Source organism: Caloenas nicobarica, chromosome 2, assembly GCF_036013445.1.
Source record: "Caloenas nicobarica isolate bCalNic1 chromosome 2, bCalNic1.hap1, whole genome shotgun sequence".
Taxonomy (NCBI): Eukaryota; Metazoa; Chordata; class Aves; order Columbiformes; family Columbidae; genus Caloenas; species Caloenas nicobarica.
In genome coordinates, this window is record NC_088246.1 from 63,215,378 (window position 1) to 63,243,303 (window position 27,926).

Here is a 27,926-nt window from a genome sequence, read left to right on the forward strand (position 1 = left end):
TTAAACTGATTAATAAACTTTTTCTTTTTTTAAGATAGAGCTGTCAAAACAAACTTCACTGTTGTCTCTTCAGTGATTCTGTTCAAGAATCTTCAGGGACCTGGGGGTCTTGGTGAACAACAAGTTCAATGTGAGTGAAGAGTGTGCTGCTGCAGCAGAGGCGGCAAACAGGGTGCTGGGCTGCACCAAGAAGGGCCTCACCAGCAGAGACAAAGAAGTCATTATCCTGCTCTACTCAGTGCTTGTCAGGCCACACCTGGAATACTGTGTTCAGTTTTTGTCCCTGCTATACAAAAAAAGACGTGGGCAGGCTGGAGAAGGTCCAGAGAAGGGCCGCAAAGAACATCAAAAGACTGAGAAGTTGCCATATGAGGAAAGGCTGAAAGAACTGGGCTTGTTCAGCCTTAAGAAGGCTTAGGGGAGAACTCATCACCATGTTCCAGTGTTTAAAGGGTGGCTACAAAGAAGATGGGAGACTCCCTGTAAAAAGGAAACATGGAAAAGAGGAGGGGTAAGGGGTACAAGTTACTCCTGGGGATGTTCTGACTTGACACAAGAGGGAAATTTTTCATTATGAGAACAATCAGCCATTGGAATAATGTCACCAGGGAACTGGTGGATTCCCTCACACTGAACACTTCTAATATTCAGCTGGACAGGGTGCTGGGCCATCTTGTCTAGACTGTGCTTTTGCCAAGAAAGTTTGGACTGGATGATCCTTGTGGTCCCTTCAAACCTGGTATTCTACGATTAAATAACTGATTTCATAACTGCTTTTACAAAACCACACAGGTGGGGGAGGAGAGGGGAATAATTTGTAGTTAGTCTTCCTGACACAAGTTGGAACATATCTGCAGCACACCTGGTTCCAGAGGAGTGAAGCAGCGTATTTCTGCTGACGCTCATTTTTAGCAGAGGTCACCGCCCGTGCCGGCGGCAGCGCGGGCCAGCAGGGGGCGCACGGAGGAGCCCGAGGGAACCGCTCCGGCCGCCCCGAACTCCCCGCGGCTTCGGCAGCAAAACCCGCGCGGCTTTCCCGAAAAAAAACCAGCTTCTCTTTGGCTAACACAGACCCTAGACCTTAGAAGCCCAGCTCACTGTACGTCTCTTGTGACACAGATGACAATCGCACTTAATCACAAAAATTAGGTATTAGATACACACAGGAGCTGCAACCTTCTGGAATCTGAGAAAAGAAGTAAACCGAGCCAGCAGGATATTCAATCCAGGATATTCAAGGGCATAAAGCAGTATTTTTTTCCAAAAACACTATTAAGAGAGTGTAATTAGATACAGCTTTATGATCAGCAGGACTTTATACTTACCAACAGGCACTTCCAGAATATTCCTGCAGCAATTGCTTTTTCCACCCTTCTTTGTAAGAATAAGTTAACAATTAGAATGCCACAGTAGTCCTGACTATGTAAGTCACAGGCCAGTACGAAAATAATTACATGCATAACAACTTTTCAGATACTCCTCTGAGAGTTTTTATTGTCTATACATGCAAAGACATCTTTGAGAATTTGCTCTTAAAAGAGCTGCAGGTTTCTAAAAGAACTTACTTGGATTGCTTGTTGTCATTTAAGCGCTCTCAACAATTTCCAGCTGTGAGCACATGTTGATTAAGCACATCTCCTACAGACCCTGATCACAGAGCTGTAAGAGCAGGAGTCCAAAGCATGTCCTTCATGTAAACCAGCAGGAAGGCTGAACCAGTCACTTTGGTAGAGAAAGACAACAGCGCACACCTTCCATACACATCCATTTCCTAACCTGAAGTAGCTGACAGAAGCCAAGATGTAAAACCTGGCATGTAGCATTACATGCCTGTATCATAGACGTTTCACCTTGATTACATAGCACGATTATGGAGCGTCAATGCTCAAATAGGCTTATGTATAGGAAAACAGTTTTTATTCAACATTAAAATATAGACAGGGATTTCAGATTAAAATCCATGGTACTTAAGTGATTCTCCACTGACATACATATGCATCAACCTGAATAACTCTTTGTTAAGTAGTGGTTTATCCTAAAAATATTAATAAATCCCTTGTAAAACCACATAATTAGACACTTGCAAAAATCCAGCTCTGCTACCATCAAAGCCAGTGGGACAGTAACTACTACTAAAGTCAATAAATAAATAAATAAAACCCTGCTAGTCACTTTTGAAGAGTCCACCAGCAGAGTTAAATTTCAGGGTCCAAATTTAGCCAGTTATTTATTTTATTGAGGTAATTTAAATATATCTAGCACATGTTGGAAAAGACAGCTGAGATCCTGTTTTTTATGGTGCAACTAAAATACTTTTTAGAGCATTCATGTTTTAAATGCTTATTTAACCCTTTTTCCCCTCATGAGAAACTGTACATGTGGTCTTTCAGGTGGAAAGTGTATCTTCTGAACACAGTGAGCAAACTAGACTCATCAAACAAGATCTTCAAAGTCAGAAAAGGACACGAAATCACAAATATCTTCCAAACCTTTTAAGTGATGCTAAAAAGCCATGAAGATTTCTGCTGACATTAAAGACATTTATGAATGTAGACAGAGTTCATACTACTCAAGATTCTTCCAACTTTTTGCATTGGAATTCTTTCTTTATTTTTAATTTCTGTAACAAAAAATGAGTGGGAATCACTGTGTAGAATCTCAGCCTTTGAAGAGACCATCTGAGACCCTGCATTCCCAGTCCCACCACTCCTCCGCAAGATGCAATGGGAACCAGGAACAGCACATGAGTTTCACTCCATTTGTAACCAAGTTATTAAGGTAATGGCAGTTTCTTTCTGAATGTGCCTCTCCTACATAACACAGCCACGTATACTACTTTATGTGAGAGAATGTCTATCTTTCGGATGGGTCAAAAGAGGCCTTAAAATTTAGTGCAGATTTTACTTGTATTGCTATGAGAGGGCTTAATCATCAATTATATGCTTGCACTAATGTCATTAGTATTCACACACTCATGAAGCTTGTAATTTCTACGAAGTTAATAAAGTCCTCAGAAAGCTGCAAACCAGTATCTCAGTGAAACTGGACATTTTCTTTAAATAGACTCTAAGTGCTTTATGTATCAAATTCCAGCAGATGTTGTACGAGAGAGGGGAGAAGTTGAGCTGATACATTGCAATAAAGCTTAAAGCAAATAACGTGAAAATAAAAGACAAATTAAGAGAAGTCAGCAAAAAATGACTTTTACTCATTAGTTTCACAAATGTACTTCAGAGCTGCCTCAATGTAACAGCTGTTTAGAGTTATTAATTTAAAAGTGTAAAGTGTCAGAAGCCAAGACATCCTTGTTCTTGTAGTCTAAAGTTTTGGCAGAACTTCATAAATATCCCGGGAGCACATATTTATTTCTCTGAAAGCATTTTGTATAGTCTCATTTCTCTCTTTTCCCTTGTGAACTACAAAAAACAATTTTGTTTTCCCTGAAGAACGAATACTAACATTCCAACAGATTGGCATCAGAACAACATCATGCATCCATCTTGTCAGATGGTTATCACCATGCAAATGCTACCACGAACAGAAGCACGGCCAGTGGTTAAAGGTTAATTTTATTTGGTTTCTTTAGCTGCTTAGCTTTCCTGGAGTACTACTGAGATGTATTTATAACTATTAGAAAGAAAACAACACTAAGCTAAAAATCTTGTCTGCAATGCCATATCAACAGTGCACTCCCTCATATGTTAGCAGTTTTCCCAGCTAAACTTCAAAAACTCTTCATATGTTATACATGTTTGTATTTACAGAGTGCATGAAGCACACAATTAAAAAGGTCCACATTCAGTTCTCACAACAACTAGTAAGATGATGCTTATTTGTTTCCACTCAATTCACAGGGCTTGTGGGCTAGCGTCAAAACCAGCCTTATGTGAGAGTGAGGTGAGTACAGCACACATGGTAGGACTCTCTGGGAAGAACTTTTCTTGTGGAGGTAGAAAAACGAGCTAGACTGATAGCCCTTCTGCTGATTATGGAAGCCCTTAACATTTGTAAAACAGAACTATCAGACTTCTCCAAAACCCAGCATGGTCCACTGAAGTCCCTCCCTTAACTTCTACCTAGCTTATATCACAGCCAACTGTGCAAACTACAGTCAAACTGGAAACCCCTTACAACAGATAATTGTAAAACAAAGTTCCTAAGAAATATGATAGTTTCAGCATCTCCTTGTTTACCCCTCGATAACAGTCTCTAAATCACATTATGACTACAAAAGCATGAAGAGGTGCAGTCACCTTTAAAGACTTGAATATTACTTCAGGCTACTCAACTGCCTTCCCATTACTCTGCAGCTTTTCTTGATAGAGCCTTTTTTTAAAAAAAAAAACCAAAAGCAATGTATAATAGAAAAGACTTATACAAAGCCTATAAATAAACTTATTCAAACTGATTGGGGGGAGGGAGGGAACATTAAGATACACTGAATTACAACACGACAAAAATGCCTTAGAGTCTCCAGATTCACGTTATCCTGGTTACCAGTACAAGTAACTGAAAAACATACTTAGCAGTTATCCCTTGAATAACCTACAGGCTCCATAATATAGTTCGAATTATAAAAAAAATAATACTTTCCAACTTTCAGTTGGAAGAGACCTACAATGATCACTTAGTCCAACTGCCTGACCAGTTCGGGTCTCACCAAAAGTTCAAGCATGGCATTAAGGGCGTTGTCGAAGTGCCTCTCCAACACTGACAGGCATGTAGCATCCACCACCTCTCCAGGAAGCCTGTTCCAGTGCTTGGCCACCCTCTCAGTGAAGAAATGTTTCCTCCTGTCAAGGTTGAACCTCCCTGCCAGATGCGGCTTTGATCCACTGCCACACATCCTGGCACTGGGTACCAGGGAGAAGAGCTCAGCACCTCCCTCTCCACTTCCCCTCCTCAGGAAGCTGGAGAGAGCACTGAGGTTGCCCCTCAGCCTCCTTCTCTCCAAACCAGACAAGTCCTCAGCTGCTCCTCACAGGATGTGCCTTCTGGCCCCTTCCCCAGCTTTGGTGCCCTTCCTGGGATGCATCCAAGTACCTTGACACCCTTTTAAAATGGTGGGGCCCAGAACCGCACACAGTACTTATGGTGAAGCTGCACCAATGCTGAATACAGTGGGATAATGACCTTAAAAAGCAGTTTTATTTTACAATACTGCCTTCAATCAACTGCAGAGCAGTTTAGACAATACCAGATGATATCAAATCACCAAGAATTAACTTCAAACTGGAGCCATTAATTGTATGTTTTTCACATTTAAACATAAGACCAAATGAAAATTAGCAAACATCTACATCAGCTTCAATGCTTAATGAAAATGTGTTAGATTTGTCATTTCATAACTAAATAGGTGATCAAAGCTTGTTTACAGCTTATGTTTTGTTTTTCTGAATCAAAAAGTGCCATCAAGCTTTGAACCTAATACTATTAACTGAAATTTCACGTTGGCCTTAAGAAGTTTGAAATATTCTATCATACTGAAAATCTGGAAAGCATTAATTGCTGCCACCAAAAGGGAAGAACTTGATTATTCAGTTTTTACAAGACACAAATCTTCAAAGTTCTGTGCTGAAATTATCCAACAGGTCGCAAATATGGTGAATTGTTACGGCATTGAAATATAAATGTCAGAACTTTTAAAACTAATTGTAACCATTTCAATCATCAACACTTGAGTAGCAGTTAAGATCTTCTTTCTGGGTAGAGCTTAAGCAATGTTAACTATTATTTCACAGACAGCTTCTCACTTAATTAACTTCATTCATTCCCCAGCAGGATTTTTGGAATATTGAATTCATTTCAACACTATCCCTTTCACAAGACACAAAAGGTAACAGCTATACATTTAAGAAAATCTGGCAAGCATGTATACAAGCCACAGGTACATGGTTTAAGGAAACCACAAGTGGTTTGAAGAAACAAAAGGAAAACTTATTAGGATGTATGTTTAATCAATCAACCAACCAACACAACTTAACAGATACTGTAATTAGAAAACTAATACCCACACAATAAGTAACAGACTCTTCAGACAAGGCATGTCACACACAGAGGAGCATACAGAGGAACCGATAAAGCAGATGCACTTCAAGTGAGCTTCTCACTGTAGATTCAACCTGCGTGAAAAGTTAGCGTGACATAAAAGAGGCTCTGCCAGTTCAATGCACAGATTGATAAAAGTCAGAGTTCTCTTGAGAAAGGTACAGTGAAAACTCCAACAAAGCTGTTTTTCCAGTGCCCCTTTCACAGACCTCAGCATAGTCATGAAGGCTGAAATAAGACTCTGGGGAGAATTATGTTAGCGTTGCAGAAATTCCAGATGCCACTGCCTGTACAGCAGTTTAAGACGACCTGCGTAACTCCAACTACCCATCACTATGAAACACGGGGATTCAATCCAACAGGAGGCTTAACAATTCATCAAGAAAAAGAAGTCCATAATTTAACTTCTAACAGCGAAGCCTTCAGGGACTGCCTCACATACTAAAAAATGTTACTACAACACTATTCAAATCAAAAGTGATTTCCTTCTCTGACATCATTTATCTTCTACAAAGTTTAAGATTTTTGCAGAAGTCATTTAATGATCAAGCTTTCAAGATGGCCTTATGCTTAAACCAAAGCAAATCTACTTTAAGAATTTAGAATTGGCTTTACAGTCACTGTTAGAAGTTTTAAGGAAAAATAACATCTCCAAAGATAGCAAGACAAAACTCAAGCTAAATGTTGTAGTGGAAAAAGAACAAGCAAACACATACCCAACTGAAATAAAATGATGGATTTCTGATGCAAGTATCAACAGAGTATCTTGTTATGCTCAAATTCTGAGATTCACAGCTCTATAGGAACATTGTTTCAAAGGGATTAACCAGAACAAAAGCCAAATGAGCTCTGTGATATCTTTGGTGCCTTAATCTTTCTAAAATGTAGTAGGAAATGCTACTACAGCCAGAAAAATCTCATTGTTCTTGAAAAAACATCCCATGTTTAGCAATGATTCACAAGAAAACTGTTCTTTTTTCCCCCCTATCTAGAATGGGTAGTAGACTAGGAGTCCCAACTCCTTATAACCTACTAACCTAACAAGTAATGGAAAAGTTCTAAACTCTATCTCAACTCCAAACAGGCCATTAAACTTGTTCATGTAGGACACAGTAGCATCACAGATCTCGCCACTTCAGTTTCTTAGCCCTTTTACTCTGTGCCAAGCATAGGCAGCAAGCTTGTTGCAGGCTGGCATCTCCAAACCTGTACAGAGATGTCCTAATGATGCTACAGTCAGACCCACATCCTGGAAGGTACAAGATTGATAAAAAAATTGTGGAATAAGTACATTACATAAATTACATTAAAAATGACTGTGCTGCTAAATCTAAATAAAATTCTAACTTTAGCTTAAAAATTAATTTAACTAAATTAGTTTAAAAACCTGAGTTTAGTTAAAACTCCAGTTTTAACTTTTTAAAGTTAAAAAACACCTTAGTTTTTAACTTTAGTTTAGCTAAAAACTCCAAATTTCTGGTTAATCCCTGTAAAATTAACTCAGAGTCAGGTACCAAAGTTTTCCTGTGAGATGGAAACAACGACAGGTTTTGTAGTGTATTGTTAGCACATACAAATAAGGCACATGAGGATTTGGACAAGCTTAGTTCTCCTTACACTCAACAACTTATTTCAGACGGACTGGGTTTGCTCACCCACAGAACATCACGAAGTGAATGGGATCATCTGGAACAGTCTGATGCTTTTAAAAGTTATTATTTAATAAAGTAGGCAAAAAGGATTTCCTCTCCTCTCCTTTGTCTGCAGATACACTGTAGCATGATTTATGATATCATAATTTAGATTATTTTCAAATAGTTTTTTTCAATAGAGGAAAGATCTCTGAAGATGTTCCAGACACTTGTAATCAGATATTTAGTCACCTTATTTTTGTTCATTTTGCATGTTGGGATATTTTTGAGGGAGGAAAGATGGCTTTGTTTAATGCTCAATTCTTTAGCGAGCTGATAAACTATATAAACTCCACACAAAATGTAGGGCTGTGTGAACTGTGTATCTGCGTTGTCCCCACTGCATTAGGTGACCTAAGAATATTTCCAGATGGTATTTTCTAACACAGTAACTGATGCATGAAGAAGAATTAGAATTAGCTGATAGCAACAATATAATTTCATCCTTATGGAATATATAGTCCCTCTGTTCCTCATGCTGGCTGATATAGATAGACGTGCATCTCTTGGTCACAGCAATGGAAACAGCCCAGTCCCCCAAATGTTGAATGCATGTGTTCGTGTACTTTGCCTTAGTTTGATCACATAATTCTTCAACTGCTTCTACTATTTTTCTAAAGATGCAAATTGTAACATTTTTAGAGTGAAAAGATGGGAGGGAAAGGATTAGACATGGGTGACAGTAGCAGTAGGTTGTACAGAAAATGGTATAAACCTGCTATCTACATTCACTAACAGAGTCTTGCCTTTGCAATTTTCCAGGTAGAAGAATAACATTGTTTGAGCTTTCCTTCTCTGCCCAATAAGCATTAAACTTTGTGATAAAAGATGGCTGGTTTGAGGAAATAAGTCTTGCAAAATGATCTTTAACAGCAGACTGAGGTCATGTGTTATTAGGTATGAAAGAATATACATATAATGACGTAAAGGGGGAACATAAGGCTACGGAGGAAAGCTTACATTTGCATCCAAATTTCCTCAGGCTGTAAACTTTCTCATTATTTAAAATGATGAACTACTGCAGCACTTAGTTACTAGTAAATAGCAGCTTCATTTACTACCAGAAACACATCTCTGTGTAACTCAGCTCATGTAAAAGCAAAAAATTGGAAAATCTTAATATACAGTGCACTGATTCACCTCTGATAAGTGACACACATAGCAGTGAAGGAGAAAAGGGGTCATCATTGGTCCCAGCCAGCACAGGTTCATGAGGGGAAAGTCCTGCTTAACAAACTTAATTTCTATGACAAGGTTACACACTCAGTCAACCAAGAGAAGCCAGTCGATGTGATTTTTTTGGATTTCAGTGAAGCCTTTGATTCTGTCGCTGAGAGTATCCTCCTGGACGAGATGTCCAGCATACAGCTGGATAAACACACAGTGCAGTGGGTGAGCAATTGGCTGACGGGCTGGGCTCAAAGGGTTACAATAAATGGGGTTATGTCAGGCTGGTGACCAGTCACTAGTGGGTTCCACAGGGATCCATCTTAGGGCCAGCGCTCTTCAATGTCTTTATAAATGACTTAGACTCAGGACTGGAGAGATTGCTTAGTAGGTTTACTGATGACACAAAATTGCGGGGAGCTGTTGACACTCTTGGGGGCAGAGAGTCCCTGCAGAGGGATCTGGACAAACTGGAGAACTGGGCAATCACCAATCACACGAAGTTTAAAAGGGCAAGTGCCACATTTTGCACCTGGGACATGGCAACCCTGGCTTTACATACAGACTGGGGAACGAGATGCTGGAAAGCAGCTCCACGGAGAGGGATCTTGGGGTTCTGGTTGATGGCAAGTTGAACACGAGCCAACAGCGTGCCCTGGCAGCCAAGAGGGCCAACTGTGTCCTGGATGCATCAAGCCCAGCATTGCCAACCAGGCAAGGGAGGTGATTGTCCCGCTCTGCTCTGCACTGGTGCAGCCTCACCTGGAGCACTGTGTGCAGTTCTGGGCGCCACACTATAAAAAGGATATAAAGCTACTGGAGCGTGTCCAGAAGAGGGCTACAAAGTTGGTGAAGGGTTTGGAGGGGGAGCCATATGAGGAGCGGCTAAAGTCACTTGGTTTGTTCAGCCTGGAGGAGACTGAGGGGAGACCTCATGGCGGCTCCAGCTTCCTCACAAGGGGAGGAGGAGGGGCAGGCACTGATCTCTCTGGTGACCAGTGACAGAACCCGAGGGCATGGCAGGAAGATGTGCTAGGGGAGGTTTAGGTTGGACATTAGGAAAACGGTCTTCACCCAGAGGGTGGTGGAGCTCCCCAGGGAGGTGTCACGGCCCCAAGCCTGGCAGTGTTCAAGCAGAGACTGGACAAGGCCCTCAGACACACAGTGTGAACTGTGGGCTTGTCCTATGCAGGGACAGGAGTTGGACTTGATGATCATTCTGGGTCCTTTCCAGCTCAGGACATTCTATGATTCGCCACAGTTCTACATGCTTCATAAAGAAACATCCTAGCAAAAAGAAATTCAAGGGTCACTGTCCACTGCTTCCTATTCTCAAAACCACTGAGCACTTAACCCAAGACATCATTTCACACAGAATCAAGAACTCTGTTACATGGGCAGTCAGTAGTTTGTGCCATGTTAAGCTACGTTAAGGCTACATGTGTATAAAAACCTCTAGGAAGAAGTGTGAGAGATAGCTGCCTATCTGTCAATCAGTGCAGAAACATGCAAGCAAAGAGAGGTAAGAATGCACCATCACGTACAGCCCAGCACACTTTTAATTCTTAAGCTCATTCTTTAAGTTTTGTAGGGCACGGGAAACATGCGCATGTCTTCTTAAGGAATACATTTTCTGCACACTCATGCAAGAAACCTGATAACCCCACTATCCTCTCGTAATTCAACCCTCAAGTTAGGCACACACACAAGGCATCACATCAGTCCCACTCATCTCTAGTATTGTTTGCTCTTGCTCACTCAGAACATCTCATTTGCCCATTGAGCCTCACTCAGAGCCATTCAGCCCTGATCTCCCAACTTCCACCATCACACGTTAAATTTATTCTCTTGATATACTTGTTAGGTCAAGGACTGTTTAAGTCACAGAGTGTAGAGCTTCCCCCAAAACCTGACTGTGTAAGACCAACCATTACTCATCAGTAAACAACTGCTGGTTTGGTTATCCTTTCTTTGTTCAAGGCTATTTTCCTCATCCCTGTGGCAGCCAGCATTTCTCCATGCTATCAATTACACCTCCTCTGCTGCAGTAAGCTCATTAACAGCCTTGGAGAATCTCCTGCTTATCCTGAGTCTGCTCCAAGGTAAGGCAAACCACGTCCAGCAGGCCTGTGGTCTGTTACCACAAACTGGCAATGAACAACAACATATTACTGTTATTTTAAGGGATTATTTAGCTTATATGGGCAAAGTTTTCTTCTCCTTCTAGTATAGCACTTGTTTACAGCCTTTCACTGAAAGTATGCAAAGTACTTCAGCTTTACTGCATGTGTGTGCATGTACAGGGGAATGAAGTCAGACTAAACTGATGCTTCAGCTGTGCACTCTGGAGGGAAAGCAATGTTAAAGCCTGAAGAGGAACCTTCCACAACATTACACATCGGTTTGTTCCCACACATGCAGGAACAGACTTTTGACTTTAACCAAACACAATGAGTTACGGTTTTATCTGTTTTTTTGTTAATTTTTGTTTTGTTTTTTAAACTGTTTGACACTTGCCATTTATCTCAGTGAGTACAGAGGATATCTCCTGTTATTTATTAAACCTTGCACAGAAGCACTAACTCTCAGTAGAAGTATGGAGACAACAGACTTCTTAAGGGGTTGGGTTTGTACGCTAAAACTACTCCTACATTTATACAGTCCTAGAATTACATTCAGCCCTCTGAAGGCAACTGCAAGGCTGACGTGGCCCCCGGTGAAAATGAGTTTGACACCCCTGCTCTAGAGCATTTGACAAATCTGCATATCCTAAGGCCACTTTACCTCTCCTCATACAGATATTGCACACCCCAGTGAACTGTATATCATGTTTGAAAAAGGAAGGGAAATAAGAGTATCTCCTTGTTTCTCAAACTTTTTGCTTCCTGCTCCTTTTCCAACCCACAGTAAAAAAAGACTACTTTTGCTGTTTCAATTTGCCTACCTATTTTCTCCTATAGCTGAGGCTTGTGAAGTGGCAGAGTCTTCTGCAAAAAGTAGGTTACTTTTCCAGTATTCAGTTATCTGCCTAGCAGAATACTGTGTTGTTTGGACTACACCTCTGGATTTACTCCTTTAAGTGCTATGCAGAGTTTGAAAGAAAAGATCAGAACATCTGTGTTTTATGCTCAGAACTATCATCATCATCTGCATTTAGATAAGTGAAATTATACTCCTGTTGCTTCCATTTGACGATCCAAATTCACAATTTCTCCCTGCAGATAGAGTGCTCCTTTCCCATCAAATGATGTATCAAGGGAAAAACATTCCATGCCTTCCTCATTCTTAACATTAATTCAGTCAAACTACTTTTTCCCCTTCTTGTTTTGTGCATGCCATGCATAAATGATTCTGTATACAGCAGCAGGGCAAGTCCAGATATGTAAATAAATAAATCCTACAGGATTTTCAAAATCAGTATATGCCAGTGACCTCCTAGTCTCAAGTAGAGGTGGCAGCATGCCACATATACATATTGGTTTACTTTTGGAACCTACCTTTAAGTAGTTTTAAAATCAAGCTCTTACTAGTATAAACTGAAAGATAATTGAACAAGTCAGAAATAGAACATTTTAGCAGTTGACATAAATGCAAACTTAAAAAATCATCATTATTGTGCTAAAGCTATAGAAAGGAATATTTCTTTCAAAAAAAGGTTTTATTTAATTAAATGTTATTCGTTTGTTACTTACTCCAGTGTCACATCCTGAAGCACATGCAGAAAATGAAAGGTGAATCCTGACATCTCCCACCTTAGCCTTGGAGCTAACGTGCTAAAATACTGAATTTACCTTGCTCGTAGATCTGCCCCAGTATTAATCATAACTTCCTAATGGTGTTAGGTAACACAGTGGGATAGCTGTGTTCTTCACAGTGAAGTTCCCACAGATCTGGTCCTATCATAAAGATATATGTATGGTGTTTCAGGATAAGCCTGTTCTGTCTGGCTTAAAGGATGCTAGAATGGCTGTTCTGCTTGCCCCCCACCTCCAGCCATGTATGTGCCCTCATAACTCTTTTTGCACATCGCATTTAGCAATTACCTGTCCACACTGCAAGTTTAACTCTGAGGTGACGGAGAACTAACCCATAAGAAAACCTTCAAACCATTAAATTAACAAGATAATCCAACAAACCTCATCACGTAGAATTAACACATCTGATGCAGAGCTGAGTAGGGTAACACATGTCCAAGGATTATGGAGGCAGCATAAGGCCACCTCTCTTAGGAACAGTCTCCTGCATTTCAATTGCATTAGACGCAACATAAAATTGCACTGTTAATCACAATTAATATACTCATAGCATTCAAAGAACAGGCAAGAGACTCAACACACCTCTAAAATTGCTGCTTAGCACTCAAGAGCAAGGCACGGGATCATTACACAAGGGAAACTCCTCGAGACACTACCTACACAACCACAAGCAGATGTCTTTAAACTTCAGGGCACTCAAATGCACTTGGCTGCCTACAGGCTCTGACTAAATTAAAATATCTAAATCCTTACTATTCCTACTCTCTGCTTCTTCTACTAAAAGATGCCACCCTCTGAAGGAGCAGTTGTTGAAAATTATGGTTCTTTAGCTTATACCCCCAGAAATGTAAACTAATAATGACTCCCCACACTCCACCAAACTAAAAGCTGGAGGAAAAGCACCCATTCAGTTTTGCTGCCTTTGAGGAAATAAACTATAACCTCTCAACAAGGACCACTACAAACAGATTTCTGCTGAGAATATCCACCACAGTTTCATATTAGCACCCTGTTTCAAAGAGACTACTAAGGCTAGAAGATGCTAACCAACCTAACATCACTGGCAGCATAACGCCATCAAAATAGAAGGTAAAATGAAGAGAGAGCATTTTAAGGGTTAAACTTTTAAAGGCAATTTTCCTAAACATAAATATCCGAAGTCACTACAAATATGACTAGAATGGGGCCCATAAATCTTAAGGAAGTAAGCCAATACTAGAGGTCAACGCAAGCCTCCAGTCTTGCATCTTGTATCTGGGATTCCATAGATTTTAGGCTCTCTGCAGTGCTTAAACTCTAGATACAGTTCATTCATTTATTTTGGACTCTGAAAATGCAAAGGTATTCCTTTACTTACCATCCTTCTCCTTAAGTCTTTAATGTCAAAGAAAAGCTTTGTGAGAACTTCAACAGAATCTGACTTCAGGACAGTAAAAGTGTAAAAGGAATAAGTACTTCCTCCAAGCAAAAAAAGAAGAAAAAAACTTACAAGATCCAAATACCAGTTGATTCACTCCCCAATTATTCCTTAAATAATTAGCCTTTTTGCCAGATAAAGTATGCCTAGGATACTAAAATAAAACATCATGCAGAAGTACTCATGATTTGGTACAGAACTGTCCACAAAATACGAGATGGCACTCCTGTATGTTCTTGATGAAAATAAAGTGTCTTGGTGATCTCACCAATGTATGTAAGTACCTGAAGGGAGGGTGCAAAGAAGAGGGAGCCAGGCACTCTTCCATGGTTCCCAGTGACAGGATCAGAGGCCATGGGTACAAACTGAAAGACAGGAGGTTCCCTCTGAACATCAGGAAACAACTTCCTTTTGCTGTGAGGGCTGAGCACTGGCACAGGTTGCCCAGAGAGGTGGCTGTAGATAGGAGATAGTCAAAAGCCATCCAGACATGGTCCTGGGAAACTGGCTCTAGACAGCCCTGCCTGAGCAGAGGGGCTAGACCAGATGATCTTCAGAGGTCCTTTCCAACCTCAAACACTGTGACTGTGATTTCAGTAGGAATGTGGGTGTTGCCTTAGGGCAGACATAGAGGGTATGGGAAAAAATTCCATGTCAGAAACAGAGTTGCTGTTGATAGCAATTAGTGTTTACATAACACATTCTGCATGCAAATTGTGCTCATCACCTCACTTTCAGAGACATATATGCTGTGTCTAACTAAATCCATCAAAGAGGTCTTCGACTGAGTTGAATTGGAAGTAGAGTAGGAATCAGTATGAATAAGGTTATGTTTGAAGCTCAGTATGATGTAAACATCCTGTAAGGATGTTCAGTATTTCCGAGAGACAAGTTTAAAAAACAAATCGAAAAAACATTAACCTTCCTTTCCCCTTGCTTCAGACTGATGAAGGAAAGAGAAATGCCTTGACAAAGGCAGTGGAACAGCAAAAAGCAAAAGAGCTTCCTGAATCCTAAACTCTTTCCTCTTTCATACTATGCCCTGTTACACACCCCCCCCCCCCCCCGCCAATTACTCAGGATTCTAAATGCTGTCTGTATATTCATATTTAATTCCAAATTCATCAATATCTCTAAAAAAATCACCTCTTCCAGAATATGCCCCAAGGACTTGTATTCTCACCAGTCTTAATACTAGGGCAGGAGGTTTACCTGCTTTACCTGACTTTACAAGTGGAAGGGAACTGATAGTGACTCCTGCTTCCTTTGGGAGATGACCAGAATCTGTGAGAAAAATTCAAACATCTCTTTTCAGATTCATATCTTTAAGCACAGATCCGTAAATGGTGGCTTATTCTAAATGACTCTTTTATCCCCTTCACTAGCTTTACTGCATACCAAAGAGTACTCTCCTGCTGGAAAAATCTCATTTTTAATTTGTCTACCAGCTGATCACCTGGAAAGATTCAAGAGAATGACAAACTAATGAATTTACTCCTGTAAGAGCTACAAAATGCATACTGTGTATTAAAACCAAACAAACAGTGAAGCAGCTCATGTATATTCATCATGGTTTTCTGGACTTCTTTAGTCCTCGGTTACCGTCCTGAACACAAAACTGATTTCACTTTCTCTAAAAGAATCACTATCCTTGATCACGTAGGCCTGCACTTTAATGGAAACCACACACCAGTTGGGCACAGTCATCATTGAATGGTTTGGCACATCCAACTGGGCTTGAGCTGAAGCTTGTGTCCAGTGAGGCCACAGACAATTGTTCTGGCATGCCGGCTGATACTGAATCACATCCTGAAGACACAAGCAAGTCTTTCATTGTACCAAGACTGGATGTAGGAAGAGGGAGAAGATGGGGGAAGGGAGAGAAGGAAAGCAAGGGGATATGTTCTGCCAGAGTAATTAAACCACACAGAATTTTCAAACATGACAGCAAGATCAGCAAGAGCTTGTTTATCATAAATTTTAGTAACAGCATTAATGAAAGGTTTCAGTGGACTTAAGCAGAGACACACTGCTCATTCTTTTGCAAAGCTGCTAGTTCTAGTAGCATTACTTAAGCAATGCAGTCAGCAAGTGTTGCATAATAAATTCCACCAGTTGATTTCTGCCATCATTTCAGAGCCAGAAATAACAAGCAAGCACTGTGATTTCTGAATTTTTAAATAGAAAAAAGTTTAAGAAAGAGTATGTTTTAAAATACTTTACTGGAAAAGATTACATTTATGAAAATACTGCATAGAAATTTAATGCCAGCAGCATTACACTGAATTTGAAGATAAAATTGTTGAAGCTTTTTCTCCCATTTTAAGTGGAAATAATAAAAAAATCATGATAATAAAAAACATAATCATAAATCATAAGCCATTTCACTACAGACGTCTTCTAAAAATGTCTCAATGTAGGAATTGTAGGAATTCTGCTCCCTTATCATTTACACTTACAGCAGCTAAAAAAACAACTGATGATCTAGAAGAGGTAAGAATTTGCTGAACAGCACATTTTTCAAGCAAAAAACAAGTACCTGCAAAATGCACTTATCTTACATCAGTTTGATTCCATAATTTCTGAATGGTTATATAAAGAAGGTATGAAAAATAATCCCTTGAAGATCATCCCGAAAGTTCTAAGTCATGACCTGAATTCCATACCACATCAAGAACATAGAAGTGCTAGGAAAAGCATTATATTCAGAAAGTACTACAATATCTTACCATGCTGGGAGGGATTCCTGTTTGTGACCTCTAATTTATCATGGCAGCCAGGACTCCTGCCAAGCCCTTCAACATCTACATCAAGGCTGGTGAAGCCATTTATTTGATTTCTGTCCCTGGTGACAGTGTTAATGCGGGTTGGGATAGGTTCAAATGTAGGGTCTAACTCCAAGATAAGCCTGTTCAGTTGTTCAATAGACTGATCAATATCCAAAGTTGGAGAAGCTGGCAAGTCACCCAAGTTCTGTCCTTGATCCAGGGCATTTGTGTCCCTCTGAGGCACTGGCCTTGACTTCAAAGTCTCAGCACTGGCATGCTCTGCAGCTTCAGCAGCACATGGCATGCTTCCCAGGCCCCTTTGCACAGCATCTCTGCTGCTGGAACCACGTGTTGGAGTATCCGGGACTTGGGCCTGGCTCTGGACGCTGCCCACAGTGTTATGAATGCCAACCCTGATTTCATTCTCTGGTGCAAAACCATATTGGTGAGTGACCATCTGCTGCTGGCGTACCCAGGTCTGAGTAGAGTAGTTGCTTGGGCCATAGGCTTGAGGCTGGGGTGAGACACAAGGATTCCGTTGCAATTGCCGAGTTGACTTTGGCTCGGTGCTTCCAAATGATCTCTCATAGAGGGGATCCACACCAATTCCCAGGTCTGGAGCAAAAGCATTGTGATGCTCTTCCCCAGTGTTACTTCCAAAGCCATCTGAAAGAAGTGAGTTCTGACTGCTTTTGTGACAACTGAAGTTCCCTAGGTGGGTGGAGTGCTGCCCTTCAGAGGAAGACAAAGTCCCAATGCTGTCCACACTGTGAAGATCATGATTAGGCATTTCGTCATCCAGAATATCAGTCTCCCTGTCCTTCAGTTTGGTGTCTCCATTCACATGAACTTGAGCTGGGACTATGTGGTGAGTCCCACTGTACTTGCTTCGAACATCAGTCATATCCTTGGTGGTGCTGACAGGATCCTCCAGACCAAAGCCACTAAGTAACTGGTCCAGTTCGGCCTTTTCTTGTAGGCTCAGACCCCGTTTGACTCCTGGCACAAGGTGCTCCTCAGTCTTGTCTGTCCTGATGGAAGCTGTTGAGTGTCCTGAATCACTGCTGACAGACAGGGTATGATCACTGTGATCAGGACTGCCAGTCACAGGAACACCCTGAGCAACACCAGGGATGCTGCTGTCTGAAGAGCTCTTCTTTCTCACTTTTGCATACAGACTGCCATCGATGGGACCTTGGGTATGCAGCACTGTGGAGAGAGAAGCAAGAAGGAAAGGGAGAGAAAAGGACAAGGCGTTACATAAGGGCTTTGGCTGGTGTTGGTGACATGACAGAAGTACTGCTAATACTAATGGTATTGTTTCTGTAAAACTAAATTGGCTCTACAAATACAGTATCAACCAACAGTACTATCTTCTCTCATGTTTCAATTTGTAACAGTTTTCTTGATGGAAACATAACATGCCTTTCATAGCTCAAGACCAAATACAGTTCCCTCTTTTTTTGCCATTTTGAATGCATGTTTATGGCTCCGCAAACTCTTCATACTAATTTGAAGAATGACAGTGCTAGAAATTTGAGAGGCAGCTACCATGCATTCCATTCAGAGCAAGAATGGTTGGAACCTGCCAGCAATACTTGCCTTGAACATAAATCATGCAATTACCAGTTCATCCATTTCTACTTGATAAGTCTAACTAGACTACAAAGAATCATTTACTCCTTTTCTTGGTGGTGCAAGGAAAAAACAGGCTTTCAATCAGAGCTGCAGTCCATGGAACAATATGTAAGGCTTCTTCACAAAGGCATGCGCAAGGAAATGTTAGACTATGAAATTTCTATATGTGTGGAGGATCTGGTATGCACTTCAAGTTTCAATTTTAATAAGCAAGGCCATAATCCCTTAAAAATCAGAATATAACTCCTTCTCCATCAATGATGGAAAGAACCTCACTGAATTTCTGATCTCCAAGGTACTCACTCAACTAAAGTTTATGAATAACCATTCATAATAAATAGCAGCTAGAACTTTTCTTTCTGTTTAGAACATTTTTAGAAAATACAACAATTTTGCAGGAAAATGCATGCACTAAGTTTACTAAGGCTGGCTGCTGAGAAAAAACAAATTCCTGCTTCCATCTGCACAAGCTCAATTTAGCGTGCTTCACTGACATCAGATATGCACAGAAGAACTGTGTGAGCCAAGTTTTACCATCTTACAGGGCTAACAAACTCAAGTGGAGGGCTTTACTGAAGTGACTATATTGCTTTCAATCCTAGAACTGTTACTGGCATCCATGAACCCTGCTGCTTCTTGCTATTTCCAGGCACACATCCTGTATTTTTTAATCTGATATACTGATTTTCTTTCATGCTGCAGCCACCAGCCCATCTTCATTATTTCCTTTCAATAATCAGTAAAAACTAATCACAGAATCATTTTGGTTGGAAAAGACCCTCAGGATCATCAAGTACAACCATTAATCTAACTCTGGCACTAAACCATGTCCCTAAGAACCTAATCCAAACGCCTTTTAAACCCCTCCAGGGATGGTGACTCCACCACTTCCCTGGGCAGCCTGTTCCAATGCCTGACAACCCTTTACATGAAGAATTTTTTCCTCATACCCAATTTAAACCTCTCCTGGTGCAACGTGAGGCCGTTTCCTCTTGTCCTATCACTTGCTACTTGGGAGAAGAGACCAACACCCTCCATGCTACAGCCTGCTTTCAGGTAGTTGTAGAGAATGATAAGGTCTCCCCCAGTCTCCTTTTCTCCAGGCTAAACAGCCCTAGTTCCCCCAGCTGCTCCTCATCAGACTTGTGCTTCAGGCCCCTCACCAGCATCACTGCCCTCCTCTGCACTCTCTCTAGTACTTCGAAGTCTTTCTTATGATGAGGGGCCCAAAACTGAACACAGTATTCAGAGTGTGGCCTCACCAGTGCTGAGTTCAGGGGCATGATCCCTTCTCTAGTCCTGTTGGCCACACTATTCCGGATACAAGCCAGGATGCTGTTGGCTTTTTTGGACACCTGGGCACACTGCTGGCTCATATTCAGCTGGCTGTCGATCAACACCCCCAGGTCCTTTTCCACCAGGCAGCTTTGCAGCCACTCTTCCCTGAGCCTGTAGCGCTGCCTGGGGTTGTTGTGACCCAAGTGCAGAACCCAGCACTTGGCCTTGTTGAACCTCATACAATTGGCCCCAGACCAACGATCCAGCTGGTCCAGATCCCTCTGTGTGGCCTCCTACCCTCCAGCAGACCAACACTCCCACCCAATTTGGTGTCATCTGCAAACTTACTAAAGGTGCGCTCAATCCTCTCATTGATAAGAGAGATTAAACAGAACTGGCCCCAATACTGAGTCCTGGGGAACACCAGTCGTGACCGGCTGCCAACTGGATTTGGCTCTGTTCATCACAACTAAGGCAAAACATACAGCAGAAAGTAAAGAGAATCATGAGTTAGTGACTAAAATCTCAGCCTTAGACTTGTCTCATATGTACATATTTCTACATGTTTTATCACATAGGTAATATTTTAGATATGTTTTACTTATAACAGGAATCATGAAAAATAGGTACTCAACAAAAATATGAAATACATACAACATAGGTAATTAGATTTGTTGAAAAAAATCTCAAGAACACAAACTTGAGCAGATTTTTATAGACAAGTAAAAAAAAAATCCATTTGGGTTAAAAATACTACTGTGAGAATAATCTCTTCCATATTATTTCAGTATTACCAACACTGGCAATAGATAAAACCACAGAACACCGAATACAGTGGTTTCCCTCTGGAACATTTTAAAAGCTCAAGAGCTTATTTGAATCCATCTTATTTTATCCAACTTTTCCCCACCTCTGCCTGTCAGGGCTTTTAAAGCTCTCCTTGACATTATAGACCAAGGAGAAGAAACAAAGCCGCGAGAGGCATATTCTTAAGATCCTTTATTGGACTTGTTTGTCCAACTCCCATACACATCACACAGGTTAGACCAACCTGAGGCTGAGTATGGGTACTGGGCTCTTACCCAGTGCTGAAAATGAACATAATTAGTTCTGTTTCTTATGAAAAGCTTTAGGAGTAAATACTTCTACTGTCCACAAAACCAAAAAAGTAAAGTGAGTAGCTCTACTTTCAAGGGATTTGATGCTCATTTACCAAAACATTTATATTAAGCAAAAGTTTCTGATTAACTTTTCCTACCCATAGTTTGAGAATTGTTTGATAATAAGAAAAGTAGTCCATTACAATTTAGAAACAGGCAGACTTTTGTCAAAGCTAAAACCAACTTTTAGTCTACATCTGTGGCAGTTCCAGAATCAAAAGAGCCATGGAGACCCCAATGCATTGCAGCATCAACTCTACCATATGTTTTCAAAATATACTTATGATGGCATTGTGATCATGAAGCTCCTCAACTAGGAAGCTTTTCCAATGCAATATCATTTTAGAAAAAGCATTATTCAGAAATTGTACCCATGATGGCAATGAATTCATTGGTTTACAATGGCAAGAAAAGTGGTCTGGTTGGAAAAAGCCTTAATTATGGGACACACTGCCAAGTTTCCATCAGTTAAAATACTTACCCACTGGAAGTTATATGATAAGTTTAATAGATTTTAGCTAATAATAAAGGAAAACTTTTTATTCTTTAAGGACTTAGGTACTATTACTTGCCTGATGCTGATTTTAAAAAGAGTACATGCAAAAGACCAAAATACTCCTTTTCAGAACAAGTCATCAGGATAGGGAAAAAAGAAAGCAATTCCTTTTGCTGTAGAATTTCTCTATCAGCAAACTGTTAGAAGTTTGCTGAAGTTTATGATGTGCAAATCCCATGGTGAAAAGAGCTTCTATGCATGAGGTTGAATGTCTGTGTACACATATCTAAAAAAAAATATTTATGAAAAAAAATACCATATCTAAGGAAAACATATCCAATTGATAGTTTCTCAACCTCTCTCATGCTGTGATTTCTCTAAGTTCTCACTACTGCTAGGACGATGAAGCACACTTGGCACTTCACGTGGAATTATTTAATACAGTTACCACAATACATTGCAAAAATTAAAAAAATCAAAACAAAACAAAAAATACCACACTACGAGCAAATATTATGTGATTTTTTTTCTTTTTTGTGTGCTTAGTTTTGAGTTTAAAAAACTAGAAAATAATACAAAACTGCTGTGTTTTGAATATTTGAATATCCTGACACAAAATAGACATGAAGAGGTTACAGGTCTGAACTGGAATGCGGCTAAGCAAATACAGGACTAGTACACTTGAACCATTAAGAACTCTTCCTGTCTGACTTTTCTGTCACCCAAAACTAGGCACAGTGCTGTAAATCCTTCAAACATACTTGTCAGCCATAACTACCTCACACCAGATGAAACGTTCTAGCATGCAGATTTGGTTTGCCATAAAGAATTGTTAAGCACAAAATCTGATTCTCAAATGCAGCCACAGCAGTAATGGAAAACCTTTGTGCATTTTCTTCCGTTAGCCCTCCCTGTACCATCACACAGTGCCACCCAAGCATAGAAACAGGCATACAGGCAAGAAGATGGACAGACTGCCAGTGGACTACTGACCCAAGGGTTTTGCACATGTGCACTCTGTAAGGTTCAGAGATAATCCTGCCCAGTACATCTTCCACTAATACAAAATTATCAAATTCATTCTGCATGTTGCCCAGAATGCTGAGCAACCACAAACCATTTGGGGGTCTCCCGAATTGTGAAGCATACAGCTTCCATTTTGAAAAAGAGACATGAGTTCAGCTTGCCAGTAGCATCTCTGCTTAAAATTATGCCATTTCATTAGCAAAAAAACCAAAACAAACAAAACCACCAAAACCAGTAATGACAAAAGCAAAACACACCAACCACAACAGAAAATGAAATGTAAACAACAGAACTACAGTCACAGAAGTGGATTTTAAATCTCAAGAATTGTTCATCTCCAGTCTTTATGTTTCCATTTGAAACAAAAAAAGCTTTTTAAGACAGGTTTTGTTTGGTTGGTTTTTTGGCTTTTGTTGTTGTTATCGTTTTTTAAATCTGTACTGTATCCCTACACACAAATTGGGAATTGTGCAAAAATAACTCCCCAATGTATTTTTAATGGTGTTAAGAATTAGCACCATTGGATATAAAGATGAAAACAGCTTTCAGCAGAAGATGGGGTTTCAGTTGCTTATGATCTTTGCTTGCAGCTTGCCCATTAAGTGTGCAAACTAGAGCACTCAGGTGCTTCTTTCTACCAGACTTTGGACTGGATACAATAGCTTTACAATATTCAGAAGTTTGTTGGGGTTTTGTTTTTTTCAAATTCTGAACAATTTACATTTCTTAAAGACTGCCCCTTTTCATATTGCATTTGTGTGACAGTACAAAGCTTGGACTTACACTACTTCAGAATTCTGAGATGTCTTAAGTAAATTTAAAAGCATATCTTCCTGATAAATGTAGAAGTTAAATGTCTGTCTTTGAACTCCCAAATGATTTCTCTGAACAGGTAGCCTTAAGTGGTAAGTGTCAAGGACGGCTGTAGGAATGTTTTAGACAAGTAAATCAGATGAAAGGAAGAAAAATTTTGCTAGAGGAATTTCTCCCTCCCCTCACCTGTCATGTAGATGAATGGAAATGTCTTTTTTTTTCCAAACAGATCTTTTCAAAAATACTTAAAAGTACAGATCTCTACTACACTGAAGAATGGCTTCTGTACTCATTTGTAGCTTGATTGATAGATACTACTGGGAACAACAAGTGTCTTTCTGGGACTTCTCATAGGGTTTGGCTCAGGATGACCCAACACAAAAGTTGGTTATAATAGATGCAGCAAATTTAAGAGAGTAAAGGTTCATGGCCAGGAGAGGAATGCTTACATGCACAAGTTTGTATAGATGTTCATGAGTCTATATATGGATTTTTTTTTTTTTTAAATGGGGAAACTCAGTAAATCTGGTCTGAAGCTTCAGCAGCAGTAACCATGTTTTTTGCTACAGTATAGTCCCTGTTATGAATAAAATTTCTGAAATCTGAGATTTTGCTAAGATGACTAGAACCACTTTGTATAAGCAACCAATGACTGTGACCTGCCTGGGCCTCCCAATTACTACATGTGCTAATGAATCACATGGCTCTGTCAGAACTGAACATCATGGCAGAAAGGACGATCTCTGCATACTAGCATCTCTGTGAAATATTTTGGAACGATAAAACTGGCAACTAGGTTTTGTGGCATTCAGTGTCTCACGCTGTTACCTCACGATTTGATGATAAGTGGAATGCTAGTGGATTAAAAAGTCTGAACAGCTGTGGACATGAGTACTGTCTTATTCAGTGTCAGCCTGTGTTCCTAACCAAGACAATATACCACTTATTAAGATGAACTTCACAATGAAAGGAACTAGCAGCTTGAAATATTGTATACACCCTGCATTATTATCTGATAAATGTAAATTATCTAGCTGGAAGAAAATATACATGAGAGGAAAATCAAGAACCTGACTAGAAGAGCAAGCTATTTACCAGGATTCCCAGTCCTGCAATAACCATTTAAAGTGAGCATCTGGCTATATAAAAAAGGGATTTAAGGTGCACAAGGAAAATGTAATCAGTAAAGTGTGGGATCTAGATGTCCTACTTAAATATCCCACTGCCAAGCTTCAAAAATCTCTACGGCAATTTCTCAAAGTATTGGCTACCCAAACAGAGGTCACACTAGTCAAAAGTAGAACGGTGTGCCTAACAGACACTGCTTTTGATATTTATGCTAGAACTTGAGGAGTCATATTATGTTATCTGTCTACAAGTGAAGTGAGAAACAGAAATGTTTGGGACCTGCTGACTTTCAGCTGTGAATTTAAAGATGAATACAGTATTCTTAGACTTCACAAGGAAACACCTTTGGTTGTGGGATAAAACAATTTACTTGCACTTAGACCATTTTGCTCTAGTAGGCAGCTGCCTTTTTTAGAAACCTCAAATAATCACCAAAAAATTATCATTCTGCCTTATAAACAGATGTGAAAGAATGAGCTAAACAAAAATCCAGCTACTCCTGAGGACTCTGGATATTTAAACTTGCATCTCCTGATCATGAAAACACAATGGATATTGCACATAACAAAAATAAATTTCAAAGTTGCACAGTTGTAGCAAAGCATTCTTAGATTAATTTTTTTTAATGAATGACAAGCACTTACATGTAATTACCCAGTAACAATTTAAAAAAATTCTGGTGTGTGATGCTGACAGCATTAGGAATTTCGTTTCACCTCAGACTTGTGTAAGATTTGTCACTGCAAGTCCAGTGGAAAGAATACAACTTAGTTGAAGTAAAAAAAATGAACTCTACCTAGATTATTTTTTCCCCCTCCTAAGTTGGTTTAGGAATATGAAGGAATATGAAATGCTGTATGAGGAAATAATCATAATTTTATTTTAAAACATAGCATTTCTGCTGGGGGGACATAAATCTATGGTACCACACTCTGCAGACAGAGTTAGCATTTATAGAGCACATGTATACATCAGTGGTTTTACCTAAATGTTAAACTGGGCAGCCCAAGATATGTTTCTGAACCAGAGTAACCGCGAGAATACTCAGATTTGTGGTAATTGTTTCCATTTAAAACAGGTCATATCTGTCTCCAAAGGTTCAATGATATCACAGTAGAGAACAGGCAAACGGTCAAAGAAAATACAAGATTTAGATTTCTATTCATGTGTGTACATGCATATAAAATACGCGTATGTACACTATTTTTTATATATATATATACGGTCTCTATATAAACTATATATTTAAATGATATATATATGGTTCACTTGTTCGTAAAACCAGGACGAGTGAACTACTCAAATACTATAAACCTTCAAAATACAAAGTTTTGAAGTAGTTCTCATATTACTTAACACCTGCATTTCCTATTCTACCTTTTTCAAAATCATATTTTTTTTAATACCTCTGCACTAAGACTTTTGGACTTCACTTTACTCTGGTCTCCACGTTTTCTCCAAAAAAGTGATAACCAACTTAATTGCAAAAATGAAGCTATGCATATAGGCAGGGAATATTTCTGACCAAAGAAAATCTAAAAACATAATAGCAATGCACAATTTTATTCTGTGCACCTTGTTAAGTAATGGTACTGAAGAGGTTTTATGCATTTGATACCTCCTCTCAATGCACAACTCAATCCCCACTCCCATTTTTTCCAAGGAAGCAACACTCTATAAAACGTGGGAGTAACACAGCTGTCAAAAAACAAGGGAGGTTCACAGCGGTGGAGACCTAAGTAATGCTGGAATTTAGTTGACCAATCCGAAGGGCTCACTTTCTTTCAGCCTGACCTCTCTTACCAGGAGCTATTCCAACTCCCTGAACTGCCCAGGCTGAAGTCTGACAAAGTTCCCACACTGAATCTGAATTGCACACACACACCCCAGTATCAGGGACTCTCTTATAAATGAAAGCCTCAGAGCAAAGGGTATGTGTGCATTTTCACTCCCATACCTAATACACAAAGAACAACTTATATAAAAATTAGGAGCTGAAATACCAGCACATACCAAACTCAGTGGCTTCCTTCCAAGCCTGTGTGTTTCCTGGCACTTCCCTCCTTGAAATCCAAATACCCAAATGCAGGCTTGTGACTTAAAAAGATGTTTCAGCCTTTCGACTTGTCCCCACAACTACCTCCTGTCCATTCACCACTTGTGAAAACAAATATAAATGCAAGCCGGCTAGGTAAACACATATATCACAAATTCAGCAAGAGCCGTTCTGACCCAGTCCACCTGAACAAAAAGAAGAAGGCTGCAAATGCACAAACCTTTGCACACTGTACCCTAGTTCATGTTGCAGCAGGAAACTTTACAGGAGATCTGGATTATTTTTTTCAACCCAATAAATAAATATTTCTACCTTCAGGCAAACCTGGACAAGTCCAGAGCTGCATTCCTTCAAAGTTAAATCTTTTATGTGTGCCTGTCTTTTCCTTTCTCCCTCCCTAACACAAGCCGTCATTCCTTGCAAACTCTTCCCATATAGTTCCTATTAAATTCATACAGAAATACACATGGTTTGTATTTCCAGCTCTTGAACCACAACAAAGTTTCTTACCTCTTTACTAGGCACGATCAGGAAGTTTCTGCAACAGTCAATCATTGGCTCATTTAAATCAGCTAATATTCTCTAAGCAAAACCCTGCACAGAGGAAAGCCAGAGTTAGGGCAAACACCTCAGCCTAAAAAGGCAAATGTCTTCTACTCCGCTGTTTGAGCTGCAGCTGCTATTCCTGCTCCTGGAGGTAAATGGTCTTGCTTAAGAAGCATGAGACTTGTATCAGCCAGAAAAAGCAATGAAAATGTAAACACGAAGGAGGAGCCTGAGGAGACAATCAGGTTCAATGAAATCTGAACTCCTGAAGCCAAGGAGGAGGGGGAATGTATTGGCTGAAAAGGTAATTCAGTCTACAAGCTATTTCCTTACAGTGGTTCTTTTCTCAGTCTGTTTCAACATCCAAATGAAGTCGAGTGAGTTTCAGCTCCCAGATCATTTAGCCACACACTTATGATTGCTTGCTTTTGATTTCTTTTTCCTAAAACAAACAGCCTTTAGAAAACGATTTTCAGTTCTCCACACTGAACAATCAGGATAAGACACTCTCATCCACATTTTCACGAATTTGTATATCAATGGAGTTCTCAAGAACAGTTTTCTGGAAGTCCTGCGGTAATAACACTTATTTTTATGTAGCAGCTGCTGCTCTCAAGCTCTCAAACCCCAGCAGGCTTTGACTCCTCCTCTGTCTCTGGAATAAATCAGCTTGAACTAAGGGGAGCAAGCCTGTTATTTCCTCCTTTATTAACAGCTGTAACTCACTAGATGGCAGCCCACAAACTTTTGTTTTAAACATTATTGCAAATGTACGCATGCAAAACCACTAGACAGACATGTCCCTAGGCAACATTCACTTTCTATTTTGGGGACTGTCAAGACTTTAATGACTTCTCAGTTGAACAAAGGCTAAAAGTGGCTGTTGCATTCACAAAATACATCTACCTGCTCATTGCTTATGAGAGAGTTAGAAGTTCT

The 27,926-nt window shown here is 40.0% G+C and overlaps 1 protein-coding gene across 11 annotated transcripts in view; it reads right to left on the bottom strand.

The window, feature by feature from the left end:
- The window catches only part of TNS3 (tensin 3), a 232,857-nt gene that overhangs the window by 58,038 nt on the left and 146,893 nt on the right, over positions 1-27,926 (bottom strand). For all 11 annotated transcript variants that reach the window (XM_065627357.1, XM_065627356.1, XM_065627355.1 and 8 more), the window contains one exon: positions 16,808-18,055. In XM_065627357.1, coding sequence (XP_065483429.1) covers positions 16,808-18,055 — 1,248 coding nt within the window. The remainder of the gene's footprint in view (positions 1-16,807; positions 18,056-27,926) is intronic.